At 50.8% G+C, this 16,432-nt stretch overlaps 1 protein-coding gene across 1 annotated transcript in view; it reads right to left on the bottom strand.

The window, feature by feature from the left end:
• Positions 1–6,340: 6,340 nt before the first annotated feature.
• Kcnb1 (potassium voltage-gated channel subfamily B member 1) overlaps positions 6,341–16,432 on the bottom strand; it is an 86,006-nt gene continuing 75,914 nt past the window's right edge. Inside the window, exon 3 of the mRNA XM_050151257.1 lies at positions 6,341–13,971. Coding sequence (XP_050007214.1) covers positions 11,965–13,971 — 2,007 coding nt within the window. The 3' untranslated portion in view covers positions 6,341–11,964. The remainder of the gene's footprint in view (positions 13,972–16,432) is intronic.

Here is a 16,432-nt window from a genome sequence, read left to right as displayed (position 1 = left end):
CTCTCCCAGTCTATCAGCAGCTAGACCTGAATGAGGGAACGGCATGCAGGTGTGCACAGAAAGAGCAAAGGCAAGCCTGCCAGGCCCTGCTTCCTCTGGTGTTCCATGGCGGCAGGGGCGCTGGGACAGGAGGACAATTTTAATCAGCCCCAGGCAGCTCCAGGCTCAGCAAGCTGACTCTGCACAAATGCTCTGCACATAGCTGCTGGAGGCCAGCAGCTGACAGGAGAACCCGGTCTCTAAACAGGCCCTGAGCTCATGCTGTGGGCATGGGCGTTCCGACTCCTGGACCAAGTAGGGAGGCTAGGCAGTCATGACAATGAGACCTTTATTATGGAGGACTTAAGTGTGTTCTTGGGAAAAAGCAGGAGGAGGGACAGGGGTTAGACCCTGGTGGGGACTCAGAGAGGGACAAGCTGCTTCCAGATATCTGTGGGCTGGCTAGGACTAAATTGGGCCCTTTGCCCCCACGCTGTCATTTCTTAGATTTTGCTTTGTTCTGTTTTTGAGGCAGGGTTTCTCCGTGTAACCCTGGCTGTCCTGGAACTCTCTCTGTAGACCAGGCTGGCCTCAGACTCAGAGATCCACCAGCCTCTGCTTCCTGAGTGCTGGGATGGAAGGTGTGTGCCACCATGCCAGACTACATTTCTCAGATACTTTTAACCTTGAGTTGCAGGAAGAGGGATGGTTTCCACCCATTCTCTCTCTCTCTCTCTCTCTCTCTCTCTCTCTCTCTCTCTCTCTCACACACACACACACACACACATACACACACGATGAGAATTTCATGAGTCTCACTTCCTAATTTTGAGTGCCGTAATGCTGGCTTCAATGCCACTCTCTAGTCTGTCTGTTTTATTCCTTATGCTACACTGGACTTTACTCCTAAGAAGGAGCAGTCAGGGACTGAGCTTAACAGCGAATACTGCTCTCGACAAGGACCTGATTGATTCCCAGACTCCACGTGCATTATAGGGTAGTCCACAAATGTCTGCAAACGTCGCTCCAGGGGATCTGATTTATGTGCCCATACCCACGCACAGCTATACACATCTACATGCAATTAGAAAATAAAATAAATCCTTGGAAAAAACTGAATGTGTTGGGAGCTGATGGATGTTATACTGAGAAGACACGGTGTGTGTGTGTGCACGTGTGTGTGTGCATGTATGTGTATGCATGTGTTGTCAGATCAAAGGGTTATTGACAAGTTGATACCTGAAAGAAGCCAGGGCGATAAGCCAGTCACATTTTCAGGCCCTTCCTCTTCCAAACAAAGTGAAGCTACCAGCATGGCCCCTCCAGGTCCTCAGACTCTGAGATTCACATGGCTCGCCTGGAAACATTCTCCCATGCAGAAGGGACAGCCAGAGCAAAGGCCCTGAGGTAGACATGTACTTAGTGGACCAGAAAACTGACAGAGGGCTAGTGTGTTTGGCAGTGAAGGAGGGAGAAGACAGGAGATACAGCGGGCAGAAGTGCCCTCTGGGGGGGAACAGGGTGGCAGCATTTGGTGAGTGAGGTGGGCATGTCTGAGAAGCAGGAAGGAGATGACAGAACAGGAAGCTCTCGGTGAATGCAGGGGCAGGAGATGAGGGCCTGGCAGGACTTACCAAGGACTTGGGCTTTGTGCCACATGTGATTGGGGGCCTTGGGAGCTTTCCGAGGACACGGTGACATGCCCAGATTGACAGCCTGACAGGAAACCCTCTGGCCACTGTGCTAAGGAGAGCCTGGAAGAGATGCAGGGCAGAACTGAGGAGCCTGGCTGGGGGCGCTGAAATCATCAAGCCACGAGCAGTGTGGCTGGGGAGGTGGTGTTGGAGTGGAAGGCAGATCCCAGCTCTGTGGAAAGCTGAGCCCAGAGGAAGCGCCCACCAGCCATTTACTTCAGCATGGCTTGTTACAGAGGAAGTCAGGGCAACTACAATGCCTGGCTGTAGGAGACCAGCCATTACACAGCCTCGTGGGAGGACTCGTGAGTCTCTTATGGGATGAGGCCCACGATGCACCCAGTGAGAATGTGAGGGGCAGAGAGGGCTGGCCACCCCCATATGTTTGTGTGTGCGCAAGCACGTGTATGTGTCATGACCCTTTCCACGAGAAACTAGAGCTAGAGCTGTAGACAAGGATTGCATTGGAAATGGAGGCCTGAGGCAGGAGGGAGATTTTGACTTTGATGTTTGATCCTTTTCTAGTGGGCCTCAACTGGAGGTAATTTTGCCTTCCCTCTCATTCTTCACCTCACCCCCACCAAATCCTCAGCTGGAGATGTAACTGCGGGAGGGTGCTCTTGGCATCCCAGGATGCTGGGATGCAGTGTGTGCCATCATACCTAGTCTGTGGAATGATGGGGATAGAATCCGCATGCGAGGCCAGCACTCTACGGATGGAACCACGTCGCCAGCTAGGAGAGCTTCTGAGCTCGGCTTCCAGTCCCAGGGGAGAAGATGTCTGCAGTGGAGGCACTGTGACCTTCGTCACCCCGTACAGCTGCTCCTGACTTTTGGGACCATAAAACCCACAGGAAAGCAGGTGCTCCAAGTTGCTAGGCACTGGGGTAATCTGGTTCATTGCGGCTGGAAACAAATGGATAGTCTCCATCTTGGTACTCACGGCAGAGAGCCCAATACCAGTGGCTGTTTCTGGTCCATAGTTCTGTTCAACCTATAAGCTGTGTCTGGACAAAGACTGTGGTCAGTCTGTGGCTGTCTGTGGCTGTGGTCAGCCTGTGGTTAGTTTGTGGCTGTAGTCAGCCTGTGGCTCTCTGTGGCTATGGCTGTGGTCAGCCTGTGGTTAGCTTGTGGCTGTGGCCAGCCAGTGGTGTGGCTGGCCTGCACACGTACCTCTACTGGCCAGCACATGTAAAGGAACTAGAATTCATCAACACTTAAAAGCTGACATCTCTTGTAAAATATACAGCTTTCTGATTCCTTTTCATCATTATTATTTTACTTATCTATTTGTATGTATGTGAGAGAGAGGGGGGTCATGCTACAGCATGCCTGTGGAGAGAAGTCAGAAGACAACTCTCCTTCCACCATGTGGGCCTAGTGGTCAAATTCCGGCCACCAGGCTTGGCAGCAAGTACTTTTACTCGCTGAGCCGTTTTGCCGGCTCCCTATTTCTGGTTCTTGTAAGATGTGGCAGGGCTATCCTATGTCCCTAGGAGATAAGAACCAGCTGGACAGCGTGGTGGCTGTGTCCTCCAGCTGGCCACGCCCACCGTTTCCCTTATTCCTGGAATCCAGATGGCTTTGCACATCTGCCACCCTCTTGGCCCTGGGGGTTAACGCCGCTACCATGCTACCATCTTTGGCTTTTGTTTTGTTTTGGGTCTGTCTCCTGGAGCGCAGTTGCCCGGAGCTCTGAAACTCCGGCTTCCACTCCCAGGAGTGCTGGGTGACAGGCGCCACCTTGCCTGATCGACGGGAAAGCATTTTTATGGGAAAAAGGTGCCTAGGTAGAGCAGACATGACAGCCACGTGGCTCTGGGTTTTGATTCACGGGTACAGTCCAAGAGCTTGTGTACTGGGGATGATAAACCAGTTGCATTTTCGTGCTCTTTCTTCCAGGGAAAGTGAAGCTCCCAGCACGGATCTTCCAGGTCCTCAGACCCTCAGTCTTTCTTACACCCAAACCTCCTCCCTCTCCCACGAATAAGCCAAACACCACCAGGCTTGTTTTCTCCGGATCTTTTATTGAACGCTGCAGACTTCATTAAGGGACCATTTGCTTGGAAATTCTTAAACATGTGAACGTTTTTTTTACAAGACAGGACAGCAGCCGGAGGTCACACAAGGGTCACAAGTCCATCTCACCACATGCAGAAGACAACACTGGGGTTTGGTTGGTTTTCTTGTGTGCACACTCATGTGCATGTATGGGCACATGCACACCAATGTACATTGTCACATGTACAGGAAGGACTAGAGCCTTCCACTGGTGAAGGTTCAACAGGACCCATGAACACAACCGGAAGAAAAGTGGCTGAGGACCCTGGTGGATTATGGCTAATATGATTGGCTTGGCCCCCTTGGAGGGTGGGGCAATCAGAATGGCTTTGCTGGCAGAAGAACCCCAGCCTTACGCTATAGGGTCCTGGGAGGGGCAGAGGGTCTGAGCTGATGGGATTGGCATGCTTGTCAATGTAAGCGAGCCTTTGGGGCTCAGTTAAAAGGAGAGACCATTGGTTCTTACAACTCAGAAAATGAGATCTGGTTACAGACACTGGCTCCCATCTTCCTGCCCTTGCTAAGTCCCAGACCGCCTCCTACCTTGGACCCTTGGCTTGAATTACTGGATATCTACCGTGGTCTCTGTGGGGCCTCCCTGTGAACTGAAGTAGAACAAGCAGGATGGCAGCAGGTGCTGGCCAGTCTCAGGGCAAGAGGCTCTGAGCAGACCATGGCCCCCATCAGTTCAAGGTTACCAACCTCAAATGTGTGCGTTACTGTGACTCCAGACACAGTCATAGAAGACTTGGGATCAGCAGGGGCAGTGCAGAGAGAAAGGAAGTCCCACTCTTTTCTTCCCAGTTAGCAATCCCCGAGCCAGATGAGGCTCCTTTTTACTACGCCCCCATCCACTTCTCACTCCCACATCCATGTTCCCCAAAACACAAGCCGGATGATCATTGTGTGCCACAAGCTTCTGGTGCAGAAAAGGGGGGCTCCCTGACCTTTAGCTTAGACCCAAACCGAACAGACCTAGAGAGAAAGAGGATAGCTCCCCTGTACTCCCTACAGTTAAATCTGGCTCGTGGATGCCGCTGGTCTCAGAAGTCTCAAACCCCGGGGAAGCCCAGAGGCTGGGAGCTGCACAGTTAAGCTAGACCCTTAGGGTCCCTTATGTGCAACCCTGTCTACCCAGAGCTTTGCGTAGGGAGGCAGGAAGTACGTGAGCTCTGTGTGTGTGGCTTGGAGCACATCTAAGTGGGACAGAATTGGGGATTCCTTACTTTCCCCACAATTGCACTGTAACTGCGGCTGAGTGTCTTGGGCAACACCTCTGTGGGCTGGGATTTTGGAAACTGGTTTCTGTTTAATTCAATTTTAGAAGAAAGTGATTCAGCCAACCTTGGCCTACTGGTCTACCTTGCCTTTCAAAACCACTGAGACCACCTGGGCTTGGATTCACTAGGAAGTTCATATGCCACCTCCTCCATACCCATCATGCCCAGCGAGGAAGAGCTCACCAGCTCTGTGTTGAGTGAAGGTGAATGGCAGGAGGCAGGTCCTTTGGGGATGGATGTGGGGAGCAGCCTCTCTTCTTGGAAGCAGCTGGAGCTTTGTTGAAAGCAGAAATTACAGCTACCTCAGTCTTTTTATTTTTCTGAATTTGTTTTGCGGGTAGAGATCTTTGAAAATCTTGACTAGGTTCAATATTTTATTTAACAGGGAAACAAAAAGCCCTTTTTGGAATGGCGTCTTTTGAGATTGCCTGGGCAGTGGGTGGCTGGCTTGTGGGGTGATCACTGTGTCTTTTTGGTGGGCACAGGATCTAGGGGAGGGGGCTGAAGCACCATGCGGTGACCAACCACAGGTAGGACTTTGTGGATTGACCCTTTGCTGGCTAGGGAAAGGGCCAGGTGAATGACTGACAGGGTCAGGCTTGTGAGTTGAGTCCCCTGCCGCAACCTTCTTGTTTTGGTGCCTCCTGGCATGGCCCCGATCCTATAACCTTAGGTCCCACTAGCTGTGCTCCAAGACCTTGTCTATGTGGCCTGAACCTGGGCCCAGAATGTTCAAGACACCTATGCAGATACCGACATGTGCACATAAGGCCATGGACAGCAGAGCGCGCGCGCACACACACACACACACACACCAAGAAAGAATTGCTTTGAATTTCCAGTCCAGTTTTGCGATTATGCCAGGACCCATTTGTGTATTATCTAGACTCCCTGTGAACACCTGCAATACAGTGGGTAGTCAGGAGCTCCTTACCCAGCATGCATTGCATTCTGTAAGCAGATCAGCTGACTTATGAGAAAGGGCTCACTGGCTTTGAGTGGAAATTGACCAACTCACGTTAGATAGCTACTCTCTTGGGCCAACCCCCTGCCCATGTTCTCCTGCTAGCTTTTAGATTTCTTCTTAGACCTTGGCTGAGGGGGACAGAGGTAGGGCTAGACGTGGAGAGGAGAGCTCACTTGACTAACAGCCCCTTCCAAATTCCATTCAAATTGCCGTTTGGAAATTTCTAGAGAAATTCTACGGCAAGGAAAGAGGATCAGAGCATACCCCCTCTTTCTTGGGAAGACAGCCAGTGTTTACTTATCCGGGTAGGAAACCTGGGAAATAACAGGACAGTACTTTTTAATTTTGTTCTTATGTAAAAGTTACACACACACACACACACACACACACACTCACACACACACACAAACACAAAATCTTGTCTGTTTTATTTGGCTCTGGAACAAACCAGACTACCAGGAATTTTAGGGTTGGGGAAACTGATTAGAATCACATTCCAAAATAATACATTCAGGAACTGGATATAGCTCAGGGGTCAGGCGCTTGTCCGACACAGCCAAGGCCCTAGTTAGATTCCAAACACCACAAAACAGAACAAAACCAAAGGGAAGAAAAGAAAATCCAACCACCAGGATAATGAATTGTGTTTGGGTTAGCATCCTCTTGGGGTTCTTTCAGTTGGGGACATCATCACTGTTAGAGATGGAGAAGGTCCTGGCTTGACCCAAATCTCTGATGCTGGTGAAGCGGAGGCAGGCAGGTGACCTATTGAGCATGGGAGGCAGTCTGGTTGGCTTATTTTGCTGTCCCAAGTAGGTGACTGATGGAAGAACCCCTTGATTCCACGTGGTGTCTGCCCATCACCTGCCCCCAGGCTCAAAATCGCCTCACATATGAATGTTCAGAACTGACCAAGGACTAGAGGTTTGGAAAAGCGGAAGCTGGAAAAATACTGAGGCCCTTGCCCCAAATTTCACACTTGGCGCTGCTGGGAAGGACTGGGCAGGACGATCGCGGCTTTGGGCTGTCAGGCCTCAGTTTTTGGCTAGAAGGCTGTCTGGTCACTGGCTTTTGGTGAGACTTTGAGAAATGGATGGGGGATGCAGCACATTCATCTGAGGTTTGCCAGAGTCCGCACAGCTCTGGTCCCTGGGTCCAGCTGGTGGCCCTGGGAAGCAGGATGGTGGAGATGGGGGCGGCCTGGCCAAGAGGACTCAGGAGTGTTCCAGAGCTCAGTGATTGCTTGGAAGCAAGTTTGCTTGCAGGAGGGTCTTGGTTCCAGTATTTTGGGGAACCAGAAAGCTCGGTCCTTTAAGATCCTGGGAGGGTAAGGCCTGAGCTCCTGGCAATGCAGGTCCCAACTACACCTCTGCTTCACCTGGCTTGCTCCTGAACACCTGGATTCTTAAGAGTGACAGCCAGGGGGACACAGACCTAATGAAGAAAGATACAATGCCCCCCCACTGGGGGGCCAGGAACTCAGGGGGACACAGATCTGATGAGGAAAAACACTGATCCTCCCCACCCCCCGGGGCCAGGCACTCAGTCTTCTAGGATGTCAAACCCCAGTCTTTCCTCATCTCCAGACAACCAGAATCCAACAGAAAAAAAGAAAAAAACAGCCCAAGGGACAGTGGGAAGGAATAATGGGGAGCAGAAAAGACCAGCTATGCAAATGAGTAACGATAAAACCCCCAAATATTACTTTTACAAAAGAAATTAGACTAAATTGTCCTATTATAAATATACTAAAAATACATATTATATATATATTTTATCTGAACAAAAAAATAGACTACTCTGAGATGTGTGGACGTCCTAGGATATAGATGCTTCTAGAGCCAGAAACAATGGCAACAGAAAATGCAGAGGTAACTCTTATTTCCAGGTGTGCCCGGGGCTAGTTTGGGTGGCCCTGGCCTGGTGACATGAAAGCATTTGAGTGTTGTCATAGAAACAGTAATAGGTTAGGAAATGCCTGGGGCTGGAGTGTTCCAATGTCCTTCTGGCGACCTGGGAGTCCCCCTCATTCTTCTGCCAACTTCTCAGCTACACTCGCACAAAGCACATCGCCGAAGAAGCATGCTCTAGAAGCTTGCCTGTGCAATCTTTGATTCAGCGCAACCTGTGGTTTCTTTCCTTGAGAAAAGTTGGCAGAGAAATAAGGAAGAGATATTTCTGTATCTATATCTGTCTATCTAGCTATATAGAGGAACCTGGCTTTAGGGACCCTTGTCTGGGATGAATTTTAAATATGCCCTTGCTCATGGACTAGATACATTCCAGCCATGACCAGAGTCAGACAAACGCATAATAATTACAAAAGTTGACAGTACATTACAGTTGTATAGACGAGGATGCTGTTGTGTCTTGTGTGTTTTTTTTCTTCCTTCTTAAAAACGTGGATCTTCTCAGGAGAAGGGACCGAGATGAGGCTGCAGCTATGGAATACAGAGGATGTGGACCAGAAGGCGAGGCTCAGCTGTTGGGAGTGAGCAGAGTGGCTCAAGGATGGCTTCCATTTCCTCTCTCCTCGATGACCACCATTCTCTCATTTCTCTCTTTCTCCTCTCAATGTGCTTAAGATGGAATCCCAGAGAGAAATCCGCGGCCCGAGACCTGTTGTTTTGGGGCCATCAATGATGGGAGGGTGAGAGCACTGATCTGTCCTCCCCTCTGGGTGCGCACAGATGCCCGATGCCCTTTCTGATGATGGGGTGGATCCCAGAACTCGAGTTCCGCTGGGTTCTTGACAGTCCTGTTGGCTTCACAACTGGACCATAAGTGAATCTCCGCCTCCAGCCCTCGGTGTTATTCAGGCACCTCACTTCCTTTTGCTCCAGTTGGCTTAGGACAGGTGGAAATGGACCACCAAGTTCAGGGGCTTCTGCCTCCACACCTTGGCTTCCCTTTTCATGACTGAGAACCATCTGTCAGAGTCAGCGTCATCTTGGTGACCCTTCTCCAGCTTCCCCAGTGCATGTAAACGCAGGTACCCATGTTGGGTGTGTGTGGAATGAAACTCGGTTCCTTTTTAGCAGGCGGAGGGCTGGTAGGAAAATTTACAGTACTAACTTGAGTCACATGTGGAGGAAAAGCTGTATTCCCACGGCACACACACGTGAGTGGGGAAGAACAGAAACAACAACAACAACAACAAAACAAACCAGCAAAATCCAAAACAAAGCAGAAAACATTTACGCATAGTTTACTCTGAGTTGATGAATTTCTATAGGAACTCGGTCGGACTCTGTTTATTCAGCTGGCAAGGGGTACTCTGAATTCGGCCTTCACTGACTCTGTAAAATGCTACTTTAAGGTCAGACAAAACGCAGGAGGAAGGGACAGCCAGGTCCTGCACGACACAAGGCAGAAGGGGCCTTTGGTTACAAGGAGAAGTCGCACCAAGTGTTTCTTAAAAAGAAAGAAGTCATTTCTCTTCTGTACACCTGCCTTCGGCTTAACCAACCAATGAAATGCCTTGATTTGAAGAAGGGGGCGGTAACTTCCTTCTGGCTATATATGGCTATGTTAAGACATGTTTACTTCCTGATATGTAAAATAGACTCTATCATCAGTAGGAGTTTTTACAGATAGCTCTAAAAATATCTGAATCGGAAATCACAACTATTTACTTTTTATCAAAAAGCATTTGTTTTGTTTTCCCTGAATTTTCACATTTGTGCTGCTGGGTGACATCTAGGGTGATGGAAAAACAAAGAAGAGACATGAGCAATGGTGAGCAGAACGGACCCGACCCGTGGTCACAGCAACAGGCCCCCAGCACCAGGCCGAGCTCAGCAGGGAGACTCCAGAGCCTGTCTCCAGGGCACTGCTGGACAGGGTGACCTTCACTGTCTGCCCCTTCGCTTCTGTTTTGAGAAAGCTCTGAGGCCTGCGAGACAGCTGATGTCTCAGTCTTCTCCAACCACAGCAAATGCACCCTCCGGAGGGAGAGCACCCTGGTCCCCGGAGATGCTGAGAGCTGTCACAAACTGTAGAAGACACTTTGTTTAAGGTTGATGTAATAACCCTTGAGCGTTCTACCTGTGACAGGTGGCCTGACCTCAGCCATGGGAACGGGAGGCAGAACATTGGGATGTAAGTGTGCTGATGGGTGGATCATGCCATTGACCTGTTGGGCAGACCAGCCATAAATTATACTGAGGACAGGTGATCAATACCATGTCATTGCTCCATCAGGAAGACACATGTCTGTCACTGTTCTGAGGACAGAAAGGAGGACACTACAGCCTTTGGGACATTATCCACTACCACTACAGTAAGAAAACCACATTGCTCCGTGTACTACCGACAGGCTGACCGATAACACCATCTTTACTGATAGACAAGCCATAGCTACAGCATCGTGCGGACTGGTGTCACTGAGGAAGGGCCACAACACCGTGCCACTGGGTTACAAGTAGGCAGGACAATGCCAGGTCAACACGCTAGGACAGGAAGACTGACACCAGGAAGTAGTACGTCAGAACCTCTAGGGAGACACACGGGTACTTATTGCTTTTGGCTGTGCCGTCTGCCTAGATGACTGCGGGAAGGAGCGTCGGGCTTCCAGGACAGACAGGGACACAGAACACACAATGGCTGGTTGACAAGAAAGAACAGTACAATACCCAACCCCCAGTTGCTGCGCCCTTCTGAGACATGTGTGTCTCTTTCACACGGGATTTTAAGAGAGCCCTGCCCCGAGGGCTGAGGACCCCTTCTGACCCATGAGGGATGAGGGGTGATCCTGAGGGGCCATGGAGGAGCCCCGGACTCTAATGCGGTGACAGCGAGACCCAGTGTGGCCAGAAAGGGGCACAAGTAACACCCCAAGTGAAGGGCCACCATGCGGCCCATGGGAAATAGTGCTTGTTTTAAAGTGCAAGATCTTGACACTGTCCCTGGTAGAACCTATTAGAAAAACATAAAGTGCTTTTATTAACTTATTATTATTTTTTTTTTAGTTTGAATACCACAGGAAACAAACAAAAGAACAAAAACAAAACAAAACAAAAAAAGAACTTCTCTCATAGTAGGTATGTTCCTATGTTCCCCGCCACAACGAAAAGTCGTCAGAAGCCTGCACAGGGCAGTTCAGGGAGGGCTCTGTTTTTTTTTTCTTTTTCTTTTTTTGTTTTCATGTAGAAAATGAAATTTATTATTTTTTAATGCCGTTCTTCAGCCACACAGTCTCTTTGAATAATCTATCTTGTTTGCATATTTGATGCTCACCTATCTTTTGAGCTCAGGCTAGTGCTGTCTGGAACGCTCATTCCTGTGACAGCCCTAAAAGCGGTGGTCTGGTTTATCCCCCTGGCTGCATGCCAACCGTCTGAACCCTTCCTCAGTTGCCAGGTGGGCAGAAAGAATGGAGTCCGATTTGTCAGCTCACCCTGACAGCGTCCTAGAATAAAGCCCTGGGCGCCACAGAATACTGACTCATTCAAGCCCGCTTGCCTGGTTACGGGTTATGCACTGGGACCATGGCCGATAGAGCAGAGGATTCCTCACGATCAAAGTGTCCCCTGTACCCTTCTAACAGCATGGTCTTGCCACGGAGGGCAGGTGTTCTTGGAGGTGGCTAGGCAACACCAGTACTACTTGGTCAACCCACTCTTTTGCTAGCAGCCCCTTGCTCCAATGTCCTCATCCAGCTGAAGCCGCCAGAGATGGAGATGGTGCACTCAGAGGTTGGGAGAGCCTCAAGAGGGAACTAGGAAGTGGGTGGTCTAGGCTAGGTCTTAGTGGCTGTGAGCTCTGCTCATTTCATCTCGGGAAGATGCTGTTAGGAGGTATGGTCCCCATGACTCGGCTGGTTATGTGTTTCATAGACCTGTCTTGGCTCTCAGGGTCTCTCCTGTTGTTGGAGCTCTGCGGGGGGCCTTGTGTCTCCGAGGTCATGTAGAACTCAGGGGCAGCAAGCCAAGCATCCCCCCTCCTTGATTTCTCCTGCAAACTCCCTTCTGTGGTGGGCAGCTCAGATGCTCTGATCCCGAGTGCTCCCGTGTGCTCCTCCCCCAGGCAGCATGTGTATGTCGGGGGAGGTGTGGTTCTCCAGCTTGCACTTCTCTTGAGCTCCGAGGCCTTTCCCAGTCAACCCTTCTGAGGAGTAGACACAGTTCGGCCTTAGGAACTTAGGGGAGGTGGGCAAGGGGGAGCTTTCGAAATGATTCTTCTCTGTTCTAGTTCCGATGCTGAACTTGGGGCTGGTGCTCCCGTGGATACTCTTGGGAGGACTGGAGTCCACGCTGTAGAGCGGCTGCCCCTCATCGTCTGTGTCTGTGTCTATGTACTGGTGGACGCCTGCCTCAAAGTTGAATGCTATTGCTGTGTGTTTCTCGGGGGAAAGAGGGGGTGTCCTGGCACTTGCTGTGGTGTAGATGGAGGACTCTGGGCTCAACACAGGCTTGTCTAAGAGTGAGGCGCACTCCAGTCCTGCGACCGCAGCTGCTGCACCCCCCCTGTTCCTAAGAGGGTCGTGGTACATCCCCAGAGAGGGCAGCAGCGGGCTGGGGTCGCCCTCCATGAAGTTGACCTTGAGCGCCCGGAGCTTCATGGGGTTGTTGGTCTTCATAGAACTCCTGGGGCTCTCAACGAAGAAGCCAGAGCGGCTGGCCTCAGGAGTGGGGTTGGCCTCGATGAGTCTCCCACCACTGGCACCCAGAGCCCCCCGCCAGCCTACCTCTGGAGCTGTGCTGCCCCCAGCCTTGCTGGGGAGGGAAGCCAGAGGACTGTGGGAGAATCTGGTGGCTTCAGGGAAGTCCGTAGCGCAGCTGATGAAGCTGTCGATGCTGGACATGCTCCGCATGTCGATGACGCCTTCTGTGCGTGTGGGCAGAGGGGCCACGGGGCTGGGCATACTTTCCATCTCCAGCTCCTCCTTCGGCATACTCTGCGGTGCCATCTCCTTGGTATTGAGGATGGGTTGGGACTGCGTCTTGGCCATCTTATTGTACATGTCTTCCAACTGCTGGACATTCAGGTGCTGAGGACTAGAAGACGATCTGGCCTTCTCAGGGGACCCCTGCTCCTTGGTCTCAAAGGACTTGCTTGAGCTGGTCTCAGATAGTGCCCTCTTGGTCCATTTCCACTTGTTGGGAGACAGGTGGTTATCCTGCACTTTGTCCTTCTTAGCCATGCTCTCTCCGTTTTTCTCCACCACGATGTCCATCATCTCGATGCTCCGGGCGAAGGCATCCTTCATGTTCATGGACACGATGCTGCCGTTCCGCTTGGCTCTCTCCAGAGCCTCCCTCCGCTTGATGGCTTTCTCCTGCCGCTTCTGCTCCTTGTAGAATTCCGAGAAGTTATTGACGATGATGGGAATGGGAAGGGCGATCACCAGGACCCCAGCGATGCAGCAGAGGCCGCCCACGATTTTCCCTAGGAGAGTCTTAGGGTAGATGTCTCCATACCCAACGGTTGTCATGGTGATAGTGGCCCACCAGAAGGAGGCAGGGATGCTTTTGAACTTGGTGTCATCCTCATCCTTCTCGGCAAAGAAGACCAAGCTGGAGAAGATCATGATGCCCATGGCGAGAAAGAGGATGAGCAAGCCCAGCTCGTTGTAGCTCCTGCGCAGTGTGAACCCCAGGGACTGGAGGCCGGTGGAGTGGCGGGCCAGCTTCAGGATGCGAAGGATGCGCATGATGCGGAAGATCTGGACCACGCGGCGCACATTCTGGAACTGCAGCACGCTCTTGTTGGATTCCGTGAGGAAGATGGTGACATAGTAGGGCAGGATGGCCAATAAGTCAATGGCATTGAGAGGGCCCTTAAAAAACTTCCATTTCTTGGGTGAGGACAGGAACCTCAGCAAGTACTCCATGGTGAACCACGCAATGCATACCGCTTCCACGTGCGCCAGCTGTGGGTTATCCGTGCTCTGCCCAAACTCGTCCAGGCTCTGTAGCTCGGGCAGTGTGTTGAGAGACAGGGCAATGGTGGAGAGGACGATGAACATGATGGAGATGATGGCCAGGATCTGCAGGGAGAAGAGAGGGCTCGGTCAGCACCCAGCAACTCCCTGTGGGGAGAGGAGAGGGCTCGGTCAGCACCCAGCAACTCCCTGTGGGGAGAGGAGAGGGCTCGGTCAGCACCCAGCAACTCTCAGTGAGGAGAGGAGAGAGCTCAGTTAGCACCCAGTAACTCCCTGTGAAGAGAGGAGAGGGCTCGGCCAGCACCCAGCAAAGCATGACCTTCACATGACCTGCAGCATTCGAGGGCGTATCTCGCCAGTTACTTCGTGGTTGACCGACTTTTAAAAGACAATTTCTGCAAACCCATTTATGACATAGATGTGAAAACTGAGGCTAGAAAATGAAAACAATTTCAAGGTAAAAACTCGGAGAGTCAAAGTGTTGGCTGGTGCATCGTGTTGCAACCATGCAGCTTTGCGATGGGAGCAGCCTAGACAAAAATGAGACGGAATGAACACGGCTGCCTCTCAATGCAGTGCGATTTATAAGAATGTCAGGGGGCCGAGGGTGACTGTGGGCATAGTTCTGGGGTGCGGTGCTGGTGCCCAGGTTGAATACGGAGCCAAGCACTTTCTATGGTTTACCTCATTGTTGTTGTTTTTGCTGACAGGGTCCCACTTGTTACCATGTTACTGGGGCCTCTCCCTTCCAGGATTCCCGTCTCTGCCTCTCGAGCCCTGGGATGATGGGTAATACCAGCAAGCACAGTCCTATCTCACTGCACGAATGTCAGCCCTATCAAGTGTTATTCACTCCACTGAACCCAGACGTGGAAACACGCTCTTGTAAGCCCAGCACTTGTGAGGGTCAGGAATTCAGGGCCAGCCTGGGCTTTATGAGACCCCATCCAGCTCTGCTGAACTGAGACTTGACACATGAGGGGCTGGGGAGATGGCTCAGTGGTTAAGAGCACTGGCTGCTCTTCTAGAGGATGGGGTTCCAGTCCCAGTGTTTGTAACTGTCTGTAACTTCTTTTTAGGGGGAACCAGTGCCCTCTTCTGGGCTCTGTGAGTATTGCACACATGTGCATGTGCACAGACATACATGTAGGCAAAACACCCAAACACATAAAATAAATGAATAAAATTACAAAATATAGAATATGGCAGAGCCAGAATTTGGACCCAGGTCCCTCTGATTACTCAGCACGAGAGCATGTTGAAAGTCACATGACCAGGGGTGGGTAGGTGACGGGACAGCTCAGTGGTTTAGCGTACTTGTTTTTCCAGAGGATCTGAGTTTGAGTCTCATTATCCTAACCATCTGTAACTCTAGTTCCAGGGGATCTGATGCCCATGGCCTCTGATGATAGCAATGCCCTCATGCAGATGATATACCCACCACATACACACACACACACCTGATAGCAATGCCCTCATGCAGATGATATACCCACCACATACACAAATACACACCTGATAGCAATGCCCTCATGCAGATATACACGCACACACACACACCTGATAGCAATGCCCTCATGTAATATACCCACAGACTCAGATACACCTACACATACTAAAAATAAGAAATATAAATGTCAGAAGAATGCTACGGATCATTTTATAACAACAGAAAACCCAAGATCTTGCAGCTCACTTTCCTACGGGCACAGATGTCCTAGATGTGTCTAAGGATTGGAGGGGAGTATGAACTTTGGGGCTTCAGTCCTTTGCTTTACCATACAGTCCCCGGGTCGGGAAGAGAGCTCAAGGGCTGTTGACAGGGAAGTGGGCAAAGGCTCCACAAGTCTGGGGACCTGAGTTTGATTCCTGGCACCCACATGAGGGTGGAAAGAGAACAGATTCCATGAAGCTGTCCTCTGACCTCCACACACACACTGTGGCACATGAGCTCTCTCTCTCTCTTACACACACACACACACACACACACACACACACACACACACAGTAGAAGAGGGATTGCCCAAGAGAAGAGGCTTGATGAATAATGAATCCATCTGCGAGTAGATATAATGAATGACTTCGGGAGTCTTTCTATAAAAATATAAATCTAGAGACATTAATTTCCACTTAATACATTTCCCAGACTTCTCAGTGCAAAACTGAAACCCTTAGCCTGTCTGTCACAATGCCTGCATCTTCTCATTGGCCACCTGTCCCTCTGCCTGAGGATGGGGTGGCTCACAGGTTTATATTCTTTCCTGTTGCTGACTGGATTTGTGGTAAACAGAAAATTCAGGCCCAGTCAGCTCACCCTGGGGAATCTGTGCTCAGGGATCCAGGAAGAGAATGGCTTGGGGGAGGGGTAGAACTAAATGGTCAGGTGCCTCCACGAAGCTGTAGTTGAGAGGCCAGAAAAGATCAGAGAGGAGGTCAGGGTGGGGACTTCATTGTCAGAGTGTTGGTCTAGCGTGATTGTGAACACCCGGAATCCCAGCATCCTGGAGCTGGGGCAGGAGGGGCAGGAGTTCAAGGTCATTCCTTGGCCACGTAGTGAATTTGAGGT

The sequence above is a fragment of the Alexandromys fortis genome, unplaced genomic scaffold (assembly GCF_014885135.2).
Source record: "Alexandromys fortis isolate MF-2015 unplaced genomic scaffold, M_Fortis_MF-2015_v1.1 scaffold_27, whole genome shotgun sequence".
Lineage (NCBI taxonomy): Eukaryota > Metazoa > Chordata > Mammalia > Rodentia > Cricetidae > Alexandromys > Alexandromys fortis.
The sequence above is the reverse complement of the archived record's forward strand: the minus strand, read 5'-3'. Positions and strand labels throughout refer to the sequence as shown.